The sequence below is a fragment of the Lepus europaeus genome, chromosome 11, assembly GCF_033115175.1.
Source record: "Lepus europaeus isolate LE1 chromosome 11, mLepTim1.pri, whole genome shotgun sequence".
Taxonomy (NCBI): domain Eukaryota; kingdom Metazoa; phylum Chordata; class Mammalia; order Lagomorpha; family Leporidae; genus Lepus; species Lepus europaeus.
In genome coordinates, this window is record NC_084837.1 from 70568343 (window position 1) to 70586053 (window position 17711).

The 17711-nt window shown below is 41.8% G+C and overlaps 1 protein-coding gene across 7 annotated transcripts in view; it reads right to left on the minus strand.

Moving 5' to 3' along the window:
* The window catches only part of CEP152 (centrosomal protein 152), an 88290-nt gene that overhangs the window by 48780 nt on the left and 21799 nt on the right, over window positions 1-17711 (minus strand). For all 7 annotated transcript variants that reach the window (XM_062205864.1, XM_062205869.1, XM_062205866.1 and 4 more), the window contains exons 7-11: window positions 17107-17250; window positions 15874-16013; window positions 10494-10694; window positions 2325-2472; window positions 686-777 (exon numbers count right to left, since the gene is read on the minus strand). In XM_062205864.1, coding sequence (XP_062061848.1) covers window positions 686-777; window positions 2325-2472; window positions 10494-10694; window positions 15874-16013; window positions 17107-17250 — 725 coding nt within the window. The remainder of the gene's footprint in view (window positions 1-685; window positions 778-2324; window positions 2473-10493; window positions 10695-15873; window positions 16014-17106; window positions 17251-17711) is intronic.

The window sequence follows — 17711 nt, forward strand, 5'->3', positions numbered from 1 at the left end:
TCATCAACAGAAATACTTCTTCAAATGCATTATTAGCAAATATTATAAGTGACTTCATAAAGGATAGCATGCATCAGGTTTTCCAGTAGATTGAATGATCATAAGCATTTCTGCCACATCTCACTCTCTCACGTTTTGTCCTCCATGAACAGTGCCCCGTGAGTCGAGATGATGGCAGCACCTTTTGGCTTTCTAGAGGGGAGGACAAAGCACGCTGGTGTTCCAAGAATGTGATGTGCTTTATAGTATGCCTGTGGTGAAGCTGGAAAATACCTCTTTCAGTGGAAGTAATGCGGGGACCCTTCCCCAGTGTTTTGTTCATCCTCCAGAAAAAATATAACTAGTGCTGGAGGAGGATGTGAAAGAGCTGCAGTTCAGTTAAATGTTTCCCACACCTAGGGATAAGCTTGTCTCTGAAATACACCCAAAGAAGAAAGGATACATCACATGAAGGAGTCGGCAGGCAGACTAGCAGGAGAAGGGAAGGGCCTGTCTCTGCAGTGAGACAAACCTGGGCTTGGATGCCCCAATGTGTGAGTAAGGTTGTGAACCATTCCCATGAGCTAACCTGAAGATGGCCCAACTACCACCAAGATCAGAGAGAGCGATCCAAGAGTCAAAGAAGCGATACAGCCACTGCTTAATTCAGTTAGCCACAGGAGCTCTTCCCAGTGGCAATACTCACCTGCAAAGCCTTGTTCATGCTCTCGCTCATAGCATATGCCTTCTGTGCTTGCTGCAGTTGGATCTGCAGCTGGGCCACCTCCTGCATTGAGCCTGTGGAGAAAGAATCAGGGGTACACTGGAAGTAAGGGATCGGAGGGACCAGAAGGTGGCACTCGGCTTCATTACCACTCTCTTTCTTGGTGTACAGGTACAGAGCCAGTGGACACAGAAGGCACGGATGTGGTCTAGACACTTCCAAGATTCAGCACAGCTTCCTGTACGTCCTTGAGTGTGACACTCCAGAAGTCCTTTCATGGGAGCACAACATTCCAGCTCAACGCCAGAGAAACAGTTCGTTGGAACCCATTTGTCCTCCATTAAGAAAATTACACTTGGTGCCTTTGGCTTCTTTCTAAATGCTTCTATTTATTTCCAGCACCCCCACCTCCACATAGGAAAGAAGTCCATGAGGGCTGTACTTCTGGAACCTTAGTAACCCAATATTTTAAATGTTCTAGGGAAGTTCCCACTTGGAAAGGACTTTATTGAGTTCCCCCAAAAGAAAATGACCATCTGGGAAACGGTTAAGTGAAGTAATCATGGGCTTATTATGCAGCTAAAGAAAACCATATTTCCAAAGACGGTAATGGCCAGGAAAAAGGATCACCAAGTAATACCAAGTGGGGAAAAAGAAAAAGGATACAAAAGTAAACAGGGAGGGGAAAACTAGAGTAGGACTCAGATTTTGCCTCCCACCAAAATATATACACACGTTTAGGCAGTCCTTAACTTCAGTACTAACAGCTTTTGAAAAATCTACCCTTTCATACAATGTCCCAACAGTCTGAATTACCTTTTATATGCCAAAGTGTGACTTTCCTCCTCAATTAATGAATAACCACTGACCTAGTTTCAGTGTGGAGCTACTCAGCAGCAAACAGGCAGTTTTGTCAGTACAGCCATCTTTGTACAAATGTATTTTATTGTCCTTTACTCCGGCATCATTTCATAAAAATTCATATGAAATAAAGCTGCTTACGAAACTGAAGTGATCAGAAGCAAATGTTTCCAACTTAACAGCATAGAGAATATGATAGAAATCTAGTTACAAACAAAAACAACTCCCTGGCCTCGATGACCAATTAAGTGGCTATTCCACTGTGTAGGGGGGAAAAAAAAATCAAAGAAGTTATACCAAAGGATAGGACTATATGATCAAATATTGGGTTTAAAACCACAAAATACAATGGGATTTTTGAATGAATGTTAGCTTTCAGGTAAAGAGCTTACCTTAGGACATATGCTTTACTGTTTTGCATACTCAGCTTTACTATTCTTTCAGAAATGTACTATATATAGAGGCAGGACATTGTGTGTGTACATTCACTTCACTTCAAGTAATATTTAAATATGAATGATAATGATCTCAAAGTACTTGGGTTATTGGTTATTTGTATTTGGTACTGTATACTTGTCTGCATTTTCCAAATTACCCAACTAGATTTTTACAGATATAACAATTTTTTTTACAAGGAAATGAAACTTGTTGCTGGTTGTCTTTTCTGTCTCCTGGATTTTGTAATTCACGGAGCCTACTGTGTTCCCTCTGCATGTTATCCTGGCTTTCTGGGAAGTTGATAGCTCAACCAGAAACTCACCTGATTGCAACAAGTGGGCACACTGGTTTTGACTCTCCTCTAGACTTCTTGTCAACCTGTTAATGATCTCAGTCTTTTCTAATTTGATTTCTTCTTGAATCCTTTCCAGTTGTTTCACATGATCTTTCAAATGACAGGAAATATCTTCCTAAACAAAGAGTTCCAAAAATTATTTTCATGATCAGTTTTAATAAATTTAAACCAAAACTGTGATAAATAATTGTATATTAAGTCAACTATACAGTCACCACATGGCAGCATATTTTCTATGGAGTTAAGTGCACAGGACCACAAAGTCAGGAGAACAAACTTGTGTGATCCTGAATGATGCTTCAACTTCTCAGTCTGTTCCTTCCTTTGTAATTACGTTAATAAAAGTTGGGTTAGTTACTTCTAAAGACCCCTTCTATTCTACATTCAAAAGACACCATTAATTCTAAAATTAGAATTTATTCATGCCAAAGTAAAAGTATTACATTCCTATTTCCATTTTATACTGTCAGAATAAGTGTACATGCAGACCACTTTGCATCATGGAATTTGAATCCTGAGACAGTAAGGATAGATAAACACATGGAAACTCACCCTGTTGTGGGCAGCCAAAAGCTCATTCTATTCAGAACATCCAAAAATAATGATTCCTTCCTCTGAACTTCTTTTGAACTTGATCTATTTCTCTTATGTTTCTCTTCTACCATTTACATACATGCCTGACTTCTCTTAACCTTGAAGGTGTCTCTGCAGTGCTTTATATAAAGGGCTTCAACAGGTTCACAGGAAACTTGCATTATCTTTCCAATCCATTTCTCCATGGACTGCTTCTATCTGCCTCATACACAGCCCACAGCAAGTGCTATAATCAACACTTGAGAAGTGAATGACAAGTAAAAACAGGACAAATGTGTATATGCATAATTATATGAGGACCTATAGTAAATATATAGTAAATAAATATTATATACTCAGTTTTTTTTTAAAAAAAAAAAGGTGTTTTGGGGAAGTCAGTCATGACCCCAAGCCCCAGTAGAAGATATCACAGAAGAAATCAAATCTAATTCAAAAAAGGCTACCTAGGCTGAATTTCAGGCAAATAGAACATGGGAGAGAAAGAAGAGATTATGGTAATTATTGAAACTACCTTACAAAAATTAAAGAAAATAAGTAGTAATAGGAATACCAAGAAAAGGCATTGAAGCAGAGAGGCTTAGGCCTTTGATGCTTGATCCACAGGATAAGTAAAAGCTTAAGAGGGCCTCAATGATACTACCACAGGTATATACTCTACAAGGGCACCGAAGGAGGGCACAAAGAAGTTCCTATAAGGGGAAGAAGGGACAGTGGAAAATTCATGTGAATTTTGTGCTCCATTTCATAATATGGCTGTTTCCTTTAAATGTTTCTACCATACTTTGAGCTAAACGAAGCTTCTAGGAACCGGTCTATATGGATTCAGCACTGCAGATGTATTGGTTTACAACTGTTAATCTCCAGGCCAGCTCGAGAAGCATCATTGTAAAGCACTAAAGTAGGACGACAGACACAGTGAATAACCTAATATGAATGACAGTATGAATGTGAGTCCAAGGAGAGGCGGGTAGTAGGCAATTCATGTTTATGTTCTGCGAGGTCATAATCATTTTTACAAACAACTGGGAACTGGGAAAAAAAAAAAGTTAAAGAAAAGGTAGAGGCAAAAAACATTATAAAGAGAAGGCAGGGAGGCGGTTCCAAGATGGCAGAGTAGGGAGGGAACTTACTGCTCTAGCCCAGGAGAAGACAGTTTAAAAAGTGTAGTCTCAGGGAAGATTAGGGAGAAAATGGCAGAGGAAACTCTACAAAATTAGAGGGACATGGTGGACCGACGTGGAGGGCGTGGGTGCCCACAGATCGGGATTCCAGCAGCGAGAGCCTACACACCAGTGCTGGAAGGTAGGCGAGACCAGACCGCAGCAGCCCAAGCCACTGGCAAACAAGTGGATGGAAGATCTGTCTCTCTCTGCCTCTCTATAACTCTGAATCTCAAATAAATTTATAAATCTTTTAATTTATTTGACAGGCATAGTTAGTGAGAGAGAGAGAGAGAGAGAGAGAGAGAGAGAAAGGTCTTCCTTGCATTGATTCACCCCCAAAATGGCCGCCACGGCCAGTGCTGCGCCGATCTGAAGCCAGGAGCCAGGTGCTTCCTCCTGGACTCCCATGCGGGTGCAGGGGCCCAAGCATGTGGGCCATCCTCCACTGCCCTCTCAGATCACAGCAGAGAGCTGGACTGGAAGAGGAGCAACCAGGACTAGAACCCAGTGCCCATATGGGATGCTGGTGCCACAGGCAGAAGATTAACCAAGTGTGCCACAGCGCTGGCCCCTATAAATCTTTAAAAAAAAAAAAGCAAACAAGACAACATCATGCTAAACAGATGATAGCTGAATGACTTCTGGTGCACAGAAACAGGAGGATTAGACCACAGGGAGGTCCCTGGAACTCTCCAAACCAAGAGAACTTTGTTCAAAGCAGAGCTCTCAATAGGACACTGGTGACAAAGAAACCAAAGTCCTTAAGTTCACTCAAGCTAAAGATTTCACGATGACAGAATGAAGAAAGGTATTATCTGTCAAGGTTATCAGAGATCTTAGCATGATGTTTCCACCAATGAGCGGCAGAAGGCAGTCTGGAGAAATAGCCAGGGATCTGAGAACATGACACTCCACAAAGGGCGGTTTATAAGAGTTCAGCAAACAGCTTGCTATGAGAGAGTTCCATCACTGGAGGACTGTGATGAGCTCCAGGAGCCCGTTCCTTTTTCTATTTCGTAAAAACAAAACAAAACTCAAGAGGAACTCAGTTAAAGTAAAAGGAACTGTTATAATGAAGTGGAGTTTATACAATCTCCTCTACTCAGAAAAGCTAATGTCCTATCCAGCAAGACATTAATAACATAATTATACAAACTTAACATAAATATACAAACATGTATGCCCAATCGTGTCACAGACTGCTATTCCTTCCATTACATAGAATTACAAAGTCCCTGTGCTGAATTTTGTCTTGTGAATTACAATGAAACACTCATTCATGAAAAGCATTCTCAGTAAGCTAGGTATAGAGGGGAGCTTCCTCTATTTGAATTTAAAAAAAAAAAAAAAATCCCACAGTTAACGTTCATACTTTAACAGTGAAAACTTGAAGCTTTCCCACTAAGATCAGGAATATAGCAAGAACGTCCCATCTCAGTGTGTTTCAACACTGCAATGGAAGGCCTAGTTAATGTGACAGGACAAGAAAAGGAAATAAATGGTATACAAATTTGGAAGGAAGAAATAAAACTACCTTTATTTGTGAATGACTAGATAATCTATGTAGAAAATCTGAATCAACAGAAACATTCTTAGAACTAATAAATGATTGTAGCAGGGTTGCAAAATACAGATGAATCCAAAAAAATAACAATTGCTTTCCTATCTACTGGCAATGAGCAAGTAGAATTTAAAATTAAAAACACAATATTGGGGGCCAGTGCTGTGGCACAGCGGGTTAAAGCCACAGCCTGCAGCGCCAGCATCCCATATGAGTTCCGATTAGAGTTCGAGTTGCTCCACTTCCAATCCAGCTCCCTGCTAATCAGCCTGGGAATGCAGAAGATGGCCTAAGATGGTCTCCTGCACCCACGAGGGAGAACTGGAAGAAACTCCTTGCTCCTGCCTTTGGACAGGCTTAGCTCCAGCCGTTGCAACCATTTGGGGAATGAATCAGCAGATGGAAGACCTCGTTCTCTCCCTCTACCTCTCTCTGTAACTCTTTCAAATAAATAATATTTTTTTAAAAATACACAATATCAGCCATGGCACTGTGGCACAGCAAGTTAAAGCCCTGGACTGCAGTGCCAGCATCCCATTTGGGCACCACTTCAAGTCGTGGTTGCTCCATTTCTGATCCACTGCTAATCCACCTGGGAAAGAGGCAGAGGATTGCCCAAGTCCTTGGGCCCCTGCACCCACGTGAGAGACCAGTAAGAAGCTCCTGGCTCCTGGTTTCAGATCGGCCCAGCTCTGACTGTTGCAGCCATCTGGGGAGTGAACCAGCGAAGGGAAGACCTCTCTCTCATGCTGCCTCTGCCTCTCTGTAACTCTGCCTTTCAAATAAATAAATAAATCTTTTAATCCCTGTAACTAGCAAAATTTACTATGACTGAACATTTAACCTGTTAGCACTATGTCATGTAAAATACATAGTCAAAGAGTCAGGTGAGACTACATGAGAGTCACTTACAATCTGAAAACTGGTAAATTTATCCAAGGTCATTTGGGTAAATTATCCAGTAGGTCATTCCTTGCTATTATTTTCTAAGAATTGTTTTACTTCTTTTTGTATATTTGCCAGATGGAATATTTGGGGGAAGGTTTATCTGAAAGTGAGTATTTTATAACTGTTGTAAAGAAAAGGAAGACAAAAGGCAAAATGCAGCATGGATAGATGGTTACCAGTTAAGGAAGAAAATGTTGGGGCCTGCAGCTGTGGCATTGTAGGCTAAACCTCCACCTGCAACACTAGCATCCTATATGGATGCTGGTTCAAATCCCAGCTACTCCTCTTCCAATCCAACAGCTGATGGCTTGGGAAAGCAGTGGAAAATGGCCAAGTACTTGGGCCCCTGTACTCATTTGGGAAACCTGGAAGAAGCTTCCGACCGCTGAGAGGCTCAGCTCCAGCTGTTACGGCCATTTGGAGAGTAAACCAGCAGAAAGAAGAACTTTCTCCCTCTCTCCCTGTCTGTAACTCTGCCTCTCAAATAATTCTTTAAAAAAAATTTATTTTATTCTCCCTGTGTAGAATACTTCATGTGGGGCAGGCATTGTGGCACAGTGAGTTAAGCTGACACTTGGGGGACCCACATCTCATATCTGATGTTGGAGTGCCTATTCTGTTTCCAATCTAGCTTCCTTAAATGTGCTTAGGAAGGCAGTGGAAGACTGTCCAAGTACCTGGGTCTCTGCCACCCACGTGGGAGACCTAGATGGAGTTCCTGCCTCTTAGCGTGTCCTGCCCCAGCCCTGGCTGTTGAGGGCATTTGGAATGTAAACCGCAAACAGAAGCTCTCTCTCCCTCTCTTTGTCTGCCTATGTCCCTCAGCCTTTCAAATAAACAATTTAAAAAAAAAAAAAAAGGCAAAATATACTGTAAAGGCAGGTAACTCCCTAGCTCCTGGTTGATTTTTAGAGCACCTCTCCAATCAGGAATCTCAATTTGGATTTTGAGATAATATAGATTAAATACAGGTGCCTTGAAATCTTATTAAAAATACCAGTGAGGGACTAGTGCTGTGGCGCAGCAGGTAAAGCTGCTGCCTGCAGTGCCAGAATCCCATATGGGAGCCAATTTGAGTCTTAGTTGCTCCATTCCAATCCAGCTCTCTGCTCCGGCCTGGGAAAGCAGTAGAAGATGGCCCAAGTCTTTGGGCCCCTGCACCTACATGGGAAATCCGGAAGAAGCTCCTGGCTTCGAATTGGCACAGCTCTGGCCATTGAGGCCAACTGGGGAGTGAACCAGAGGATGGAAGACCTCTTTGTCTGCTTCTCCTTCTCTCTCTGTGTAACTGACTTTCAAATAAATCAATCAATCTTATTTAAAAAAAAAAAAAAAAAAAAAAACAGTGAGCTGATAGAAATTTGATACCACAAAGGGATATACTCCATGAAAAAAAACTGTAAGCACTTTGGAAATGACCACTAAGGCAAGCGCAGACCCTAACATCAGTGCCATCCTGTCAAAAATAATACTAACAAAATAAAACAATAACAGAATGAAACAGTGGGAAAAGACCTAACTCAACACCTTCAATTTACGGTTCAGGAGTCTGATGCCCACTCAGCACAGAATCCAGACTTTGTTCTGCCTTCTAGTCAAAGGCTCTAGGACTGTATGAGGAAGGTGAATGTAGGGGCAAGGGTGGGACACACTAGGAATTCCTTCTGGTCCATCTCCAATGTAACTGCTTCAGCAGAGAATGGAGAGACTCTCAACTAAGCAGCATGAAAAAGTCACCATATTTCCTACTCTTCTCCACCTGTCCAAAAACTATTGTCCACTTTAATGCTCCTACACTGTGTTTGGCCAAAGAAAGAATTTTTTTAAAAAGTGAAACAAAGGGGCCGGCGCCGTGGCTCACTTGGTTAATCCTCTGCCTGCGGCACCGGCATCCCATATGGGCACCGGGTTCTTGTCCCGGCTGCTCCTCTTCCAGTCTAGCTCTCTGCTGTGGCCCAGGAGGGCAGTGGAGGATGGCCCAGGTGCTTGGGCCCCGCACCTGCATGGGAGACCAGGAAGTAGCACCTGACTCCTGGCTTCAGATCGGCACAGCGCTGGCCATGGTGGCCATTTGGGGAGTGAACCAACGGAAGGAAGACCTTTCTCTCTGTCTCTCACTGTCTATAACTCTACCTGTCAAATAAAAAAAAAAAAAGTGAAACAAAGTAAAAATTATTGAAGCTATATTTCAAATTCCATTTGCTTAAATATTCCATACAGAACTTTCAATAATTTGGTATAGCTTTCACCTTTCCCTGACCCTATTTAAGCTCTACAGTTCAAAACATCTTTACATATAGAATAAAAATGCAACTTGCAAAGTAAATTAAAAAAACTCTCATTTAAATACATATAGAAAGAAAATGACATACAATTATTTGTCAACAATGCAATTTTATATAGCTCTATCTAAAAGTACAGAAAAACTTAGAGTCAGCCATTTAAATCAAGAGTAACAACCTGTAGCATAGTAAGTTAAGCCTCCGCCTTCAGCGCCAGCACCATAGTGTGCCGGTTCAAGTCCTGTCTGCTCCCCTTCTAATCCAGCTCCCTGCTAATGCACCTGGAAAGGCATTGGAAGATGGCCCAAGTGCTTAGGCTTCTCCACCCATGTAGGAGACCCAGAAGAAGCTCCTGGCTTTGGATCGGCCCAGCTCCAGCTGTTGCGGCCATTTGGAGAATGAACCAGCGGATGGAAGACCTCTGCCTCTCCAATAAATAATCTATATAAAAAAAAAAATAACAACCCAAATCAGGATGAAGTTTTTAAGTGTGGTATGGTTTTCCTCACCCTCATATCTTATTTTTCTCTTCATGTTATTCATGAAATTACCTTAGGGGGGGAAAAAAAAATCAATAAAATTTCATAATACATTTAACTGATTACCTAGGGTCTTGGCACACAACAAACTTGCTACCCTCAACTTACAGTATTTTATTGTTTTGGGAAAAGTAATAAAAATTTATTATGAAATATACTCAAACTTCCCAATGAGTTTAGAAACAAGATTTTCTTCCCTTTTTTATACATACTTTTTTTTTTTACAATACTGCTTTTTCTTAAAATTTATTTATTTGAAAGTCAGAGTTACACAGAGACAGGAGAAACAGGAGAGGCAGAGAGAGAGAGGGAGAGAGAGAGAGAGAGAGAAAGTCTTCCATCTGATGGTTCACTCCCTAATTGGCCACAACGGCCAAAGCTGTGCCGATCCGAAGCCAGGAGCCAGGAGCTTCTTCCGGGTCTCCCATGTGGGTGCAGGGGCCCAAGGGCTTGGGCCATCTTCTACTGCTTTCCCAGGCCATAGCAGAGAGCTGGATGGGAAGTGCAGCAGCTGGGTCTCAAACCAGCGCCAATATGGGATGCTGGTGCTTCAGGCCAGGGCGTTAACCTGCTGCGCATGGCCGCCGGCCCCAATACTTGTTTTAGTAGTTATCAAAATTATCACCTAAGAACCAATTCTCTAGTCTTCATTGATACATGAATTCCTAAACACTGGGAGACCCAAGAATGGCTTTCTGTTCTTTTTTCCCCAGGACAACTCTCAGATTCTGGCTAGGCCCCTGCATGTTCATTCCTCTCAGTCTGTATTTGTTCTAGGACAACATGAACAATGTTCATAAACACCCTGCAGAGAAGGGAGTGGTAATGTGAGAATTGAAAAGTACTAACCTACAAGAAGGATTTCCCAAATTACACGTTTAGGATGTACTCATAGATTAAAGAAATCACTGGCTTTTAAGTTTCATTCATAATCTAATACCCACCTATAAACATTCAAGATTTCTATATGATGGTTCACAAAATACCAGTTACAAAAAGTAATCAGCTTTACTTGTTGATAACATTTGCTCATCTGAAATCATCCCAACCTGTTCCTTAAGTGCGGTAACTGTAGCATCCAAATTCTTCTGCAAGGACAACACTTGTTCTTCATACTTCTTGGTGAGGCCCATGACGATGTTCTCATGCTGCTCTCTAGCTCGTTGCAGTGATTCGGAATGATGAAGGTCGACCAGCTGCTGCTTCAAGCTTTCCAGAGCCATCTCAGTTGTTCTGGACTTCTTGATTATCTAGGAAACACACATAACACACTCATGTTTACACTATTTCACTTTATGCTCTCTATACACTTTATTTCATTTTTTAGAAAACTTTTATTTAATAAATATAAATTTCAAAAGTACAGCTTTTGGATTATTGCAGTTTCCCCCCATAACCACCCTCCCACCCACAAACCATCCCATCTCCCACTCCCTCTCCCATCCCATTCTTCATTAAGATTCATTTCTAATTATCTTTATATACAGAAGATCAACTTAGTATATACTAAGTAAAGATTTTTATAGACTTTAAAATTCAACCATGTTTCAATGAGAGTAGAGAGAGTCTGCCACTTTTGTGGACTTAGCTCCTTACAACATCCATAGTTGGGGCTGGCGTTGTTAAATAACAGGTAAAGCAACCACCTACAATGCTGGCATCCCATATGGGTGCCGGTTCGAGCCCCAGCTGTTCCACTTCTGATCCTGCTCCCTGCTAATGCATCTGGGAAGAGCAGTGGATGATGGTCCAAATATTTAGGCCCCTGCACCTACATGGGAGACCCAGAAAGAAGCTCCTGGCTTCAGACCAGCCCAGCTCCAGCCATTGTAGCGACTTGGGGAGCAGATGGAAGATTGATCTCTCTCTCTCTCTCTCTCTCCCCCCCCCCCTCCCTCCCCCCCCCCTCTGTAACTCTGCCTTTCAAATGAATAAATCTTTAAAAATAAACTTAAAAAAATTTTTAAATCACTAGCTGGGACCTATCAGGTTCATGGGTTTTGGAAATGTTCACTGAGAAAACAGATTCTGTAGTTACCTGAGGACAGTGAAAAAGGATTTTGTGCAACAAAATGCAACAGCAATGTTGGTGTCAGACAAGGAATCTGTATTGGTCCTAATGCTTTCTGCACTGCTATGAGCAAAGTGTGGGGCACCCAATTGCTAGGTCATAGAAAAATGACAAGTGTTCCTTGAAAAACTGATGAAACCTGTCATGGTCACTTACTAAAAACAAAGTTTTGAAGGCTAGAACTGCACACTTGGTTATCATAGGTAAAATAATGGCCTGTAACAAAGTCCCACATCCTAATCAACAAAATCTTTGGAAGAAAGCACAAAAAAACAAACTATGACTATGCTATGTTACATGGCAAGAGAAAATTAAAGTTGTAGGTGGAATTAAAGTTGCTAAGCTGAATCACCAAGTGGGCCTGGTAATGCTCTAGGGCCCACAAATGAGGAACACTACAGCAGAAAAGTCAGAACCAGTGAGCCTCAATCAGCCACTGCCAGCTCTGAAGATGGAAACAGGCCACAAGCCAAGGAATGTAGGTGACCTCCAGAAACTGGAGCGGCAAGAAGATGGGTTCTCTGCCTCAGCCTCCAGAAAGCAGTGTGTCCCTGCTCACATGCTGATTCAGCCTAGTGAGGTCTCCGCTAGACTTCTCACTGCTGGAGATGCGGGGTAAATTTGTCTAGTCTGCAGCCACTAGCTCTGTGGTGATCTGTTGTAGCAGCAATAAGAAATGAATGCATTTGGCCGGCGCCACGGCTCAATAGGCTAATCCTCCTCCTGCGGCACCGGCAACCCCGGGTTCTAGTCCTGGTTGGGGCGCCGGATTCTGTCCCAGTCACTCCTCTTCCTGTCCAGCTCTCTGCTGTGGCCCAGGAGGGCAGTGGAGGATGGCCCAAGTCCTTGGGCCCTGCACCCGCATGGGAGACCAGGAGAAGCACCTGGCTCCTGGCTTCGGATCAGCGCGGTGCGCCGGCTGCAGCAGCCATTGGGGAGTGAACCAACGAAAAAGGAAGACCTTTCTCTCTGTCTCTCTCACTGTCCACTCTGCCTATCAAAAAAAAAAAAAAAAAAAAAAAAGAATACATTTGGTGAACCTGATGCCTTTATTTTTCTCTAAGTGTAATTTCTAACACAGAAGGCTTACAAAATTATAACCTTTGACTACCGAACGCAATTTAACTTTTTAAAATCTGAACTGTTTTCAGTTTTCAAAGTTAAAAATAATCTATATTACACACAAAACTTAGTTTCCTTTTTCAAAAGACTATTTATTTGAAAGGCAGAATTAGAGAGGGAGAGACAGAGATCTTCCATCTGCTGGTTCACTCCCCAAATGGCCTCAACAGCTGGGACTTGGCCAGGCAGAAGCCAGGAACCAGGAACTCCATCCACGTCTCCCACTTGAGTGTCAGGGGCTACTTAGGCCATTAGCAAGGAGCTGGATGGAAAGTGGAGGATCTGGGACTTGAACTGGCACTGACATGGGATGCCAGCATTGCAGGCAACAGCTTAACCCACTGCACCACAATTCTGGCCACCCAAAACATTAAAATTTCAAATGAGGGGGTTGGCATTGTGGCTCAGTAGATTGGAATTGGGACACCTGAGTCCCATATTGGAGTGCCTGGGATTGAGTCCCACTTCTGATTCTTCTAATCCAGCTTCCTGGGAAATCAACAAATGATGGATCAAGTCCTTGGTTCCCTGCCACCCATGTGGAAGACCCAGATGCAGTTTCTGGCTCCTGGCTTTGGCCTTTCCCAACTCTGGCTGTTGCAGGCATTTAGAGAGTGAACTAGAGGATAGAAGATCAAGCTCTCTTCCTCCCCTCCAGCACATTCTGTCACCATGCCTTTCAAGTCAATAAATAAATGAAATTTAAAAAATTTTTCAAGGGACTGGCACTGTGGTATAGTAGTTTAAGCCTCTGCATGTAGCTTCAGCATCCCATATGGGTGCTGGTTCTAGTCCTGACTGCTCCACTTCTGATCCAGCTCTCTGCTAATGGCCTGAGAAAGCAGTGGAAGATGGCCTAAGTGTTTGGATCCCTCCACCTATGTGGGAGACCTGGAAGAAGCTCCTGTCTCCTGGCTTCGTATTTATTGGCCTAGCTCCGGCCATAGCAACTATCTGGAGAGTGAACCAGTGGATGGAAGACCTCTCTACTCTGTCTGTCCCTCTGTCTGTAACTGCCTCTGAAGTAAATACATCTTGAAAAAAGTTTTTTCAATTGAGAAATATTCTTCATTCTATTTCAGAGATTATCTATTTATTGCTAAGATGGTTATTCATTGCTAAGGTAACTATTCACTTGCTCAGTAAATAACATAGTTACTTTGTGCCGGGGAGGTGCTAGGCACACAACCACAAGACAGACAGGTCTGTGGTCTCTCTACTTTCTGGTGGGAAAAGACAAGCCAACAAATGAGGTCATTTCAAGCAGTTCTAAACTATGATAATAGAAAATATATCACGACAAAGGCAATAGGAGTGAGGAGCTATGGGCAACTTTACATTTAAGGTAGATGGGAAGTGCTTTCTGAAAAAGTGACATTTTTATCTCAGACCTGAAGGATGAAGAGGAGCCAACAAGGACACTATTGTTTAAGCTCTAACTAAACTCTCCTAACTTAGAAATCTCACCCAAAACCAAGCTCACTGTTTTATTGTCACTGAGCTCTCATTCCCCTCTTTTCCCTGCAAAATGGCACTACCCTCATGAATCACCCGCCATTCAGCCTGGCTACATTTCAGGTGTGGCTTTAGTGTTCCCAAGGGTCCTCTGTGAGTGCAGGCTTGACCTCCAGGGTGGTGGTACTTGGAAGTATTGTGGAGCCTACTAGGAGGTCCTCAGGTCAGTGGGGCCTACCCACGGAGGTCAGCTGTGGGATTCCCTGGTAGTTCTCAATAGGACGCTGTCATAAAAGCCTGGGTTTGGCCAAGCCCAGCCTCTCTCTGGTTTGTGATCACTTTCCCCTATCTACATTCTTGCCATTGCCATCTGCCATCTGCTTTGAGGTCCTCACCAGAACTGAGGTGGTACAGCTGCAGTGCCCCTGAACCTCCAAAGCTGGGACTTAAACAAACACCTCTGATCTTCTTAAGTAGCCCAAGTCAGGTATTGTGTTGTAGTAATGCAAGGCTGACTTAACATGGACTGTTTTCAAAACTCAAATATCTCATTAATCAAACAATGTCACCACATTAAAGGCCAAGTCTAATAAACAGTTCTGGAAATGTTAAGAAGCAACAGAATTTCTCCACCCCTCCCTAAAAAAATAAATAAATAAGCAAATAAACACACACACATTCTCAGGATAACAACACTGATGAGAACTGTTTAGGGCAGGAAATATAGATTTTGATGCTTTGTCAATAACTCTTTTCATATCCTTGGGCAGGTAACTCGACTTCTCTGAGACTTGGTTAACTCATCTATAAAACAGTAAAATACAATACCTTGCTAATCAAACTTCCAACAAGAATACAAAGAATGATTGTAAAAGCTACAAGAGGAAACATGAACAATATTTGTAAATCTTTGAACAGTAAGAATATCCCTTCTCTACCAAATCTCAAGACATGACATAAAGCTACAAGTCATGACAGCAGCCAAGCAGGAAACATGATTTAAGAAAAAAATATATACAGCTTTGGGTCAATTTTGAACAAAACAGTGTTAACTAAACATAGACTGACCACCAACCTCCTGCCTGTGCCAGGCCTAGACAGCAGGGCTACATAGAGGAAGATAGCCACATACTGCCTTCAGTGTGCCCTTTGTCTCTTAAAACAGATGTGGTCAGCCGGCTTGAGAAAAGCAGGGGAGACTTCGAGAAAGAAAACTTGTGAGCAGGGGCTTATCAATCAAATAGCAGAGTGCCATAGAGAGGGCCTTCCACAGAGATGATGAACACAAGTATACAAAAAAGCCAGACCGTCTGAAGGAAGTTAAAGAGTAGTTAGGCAAGGATCAGATGGTCTTCTTGATCCCCCATGCTTCATCTCATCTCACAGGCAAAGAGGGCTCATTGAGAGGCTGTAAGGAAGGGAATGACATAATCAGAACTATACTCTAGAAAGATTATTCAGATGGCCACGAGAGGATTTGTGGAGGGGGAAAAAAAGAATAGAAACTAGTTAAAGGGCATTTGCAGTAAGATGACAAAATCCTAAAGGACAGAAACGGAAACCCGTTAGCAGAACTGAGCAGCTGAAATCCCCAGACACGTGCAAATTACAAGGTGACTGTAGCAACGCTCTGCCAGAGGCAAGGCTCAGGGTAAAGGAAGATAACCAAGAGCAAAGTCCTTCTACACTGAATCCTACCCTACCCTACTTAACGGAAGTGTAGTTAAGTAACTGGGACTCAGTAACCTTTTTACCATAAATAATCGAGTTAAAATATTTACCTTTTCTTCATTGACTTTTAAGGCTTCTATTTGGGTCTCCAGCGTTTTTATCTGTGCTTCGAGCTGTACTTCTCTTTCTTTTCCATTCTGAAAGAGTTTCTGTGATTCTCGAAGGCTGAGGCTCAATCCATCCTTTTCATCTACAGCATTAAAAACAATAAATAATTAAAATAAATATCTGTCACTGTGGAGGCACCTCAATTGTCACACCCCCTTTCAGATAGCAGATCTACATCATATATAATTCAGACAAGTGAACTTTTAGTCAATTTAGGGAAAACCAGATTTTAAAAATGACAAACACAACAAACAAACAAAACATCTGAGTAGCACCAAGACAAATTTTAAAAAAATCAGAACCACTTCCTTTAAAAATATAATTGTGTCCTTTTAGGGGCCTAAAGATTTCCTAACCATGTCAGCATTTACCTAGAAGTCACATACACCTGCTAATCAATGACAGTATCTGAGGACCAATTCCTTCTTAAATATACTTCCAATAAACTTTTAAACTCACCTAATCATAAATTCTTCCCACATACTTTGCTATCACAAGGTCCATGTTCTCAAAATAAATTTTATGAGCATTACAGAAAGAGACCTTCTTATTACCAAATTTGAAATGAGCTAGAGTTTAGTCACCAAATTATTCTACAAATAAGAAGTTCAACATTAACCAAAGCTACAGAAAACATAAAAAGTAAGCAACTATAATTTGCATCTGTACTGTCTCCGTGTGATTATCCAGATGTCACCATATCCTCTTTGATGCATCTAAAGCAGTTCAGGATCTTGAACTCTTACTGGGATTAAAATGGTTATGCTAATTTGTAGCTCAGAAAACATTGCATTACAAACTAAATACAAGTCACTCTGGCAATTGGAATACTTCATCAAGTTTTAAGGACAGAAGGCTATTCCATACTTCATTCACTATATTCCCTGGGTCTAACAGCCCAAGAGACAAAAGGGTGGGGGAGTAAAATGACAGGGAAGAAGAAAGCAAAAAAATGAGGACTGCCAAACACGTGTAGTATGTTCTATTGTGAAGAGAAGTAATTCAAAGGAAGGACTCAGAAGTCCTGGGGTTTTGTTTCACTCTGACTCACTACAAGTCCTCTGATCAAGTGCCTCGACTCTCCTAAGCTTCATGTTTGAAACGAGGTTACCAGTTGGAGATATCTAGCACTAGCGTAACTGGTCTGCGACTGCACCCAGCGGCGGTCATCTTACCTTTGATCATGAGAAGCTGGTGATTCAGATACCGAATCTGACGTTCACTTTCATTTAACTTTTCAACTAAGTTGTCTAGTTGTCTCTCTTTGGCTTTGTTAAGAACCTGAAGTTGAATAATCTGCATATTTTCTGCAGAATCCCCTTTGGAATTAAATATAATTTATTAGATAAAAATATTAAAACTTATGGTCATTTAGAGCAGTGTTTTTCAAGCTGTGGACACAACTTATTAGATTGTCATGAAATCAATGCAGTCGGTAGTACCTAACATTTTTTCTTCCAAAAAACAGGAAGGAACAGAGTGCATTACATAGTAGGAATAAATATTATTTTATAAACCTTTTGTTTCACATATATATTTATTTATAAAGATACATATTGCTGCCCATATCACAATGCTAAAAAAAATACTCTTAACTGTGGATCATTGCCAGAGAAGTTTGAAAGTCACAGTTTAGGATACAACCCTGGAACACTATCATTTTTGCCAATTAAAAATCAGTATACAGGGGCCAGAATTGCAGAGCAGTGGTTAAGCTGCTGCCTACAATTCCAGCATCCCACATGAGCACTTGCTTGCTTCCTGGCTGCTCCACTTCCAA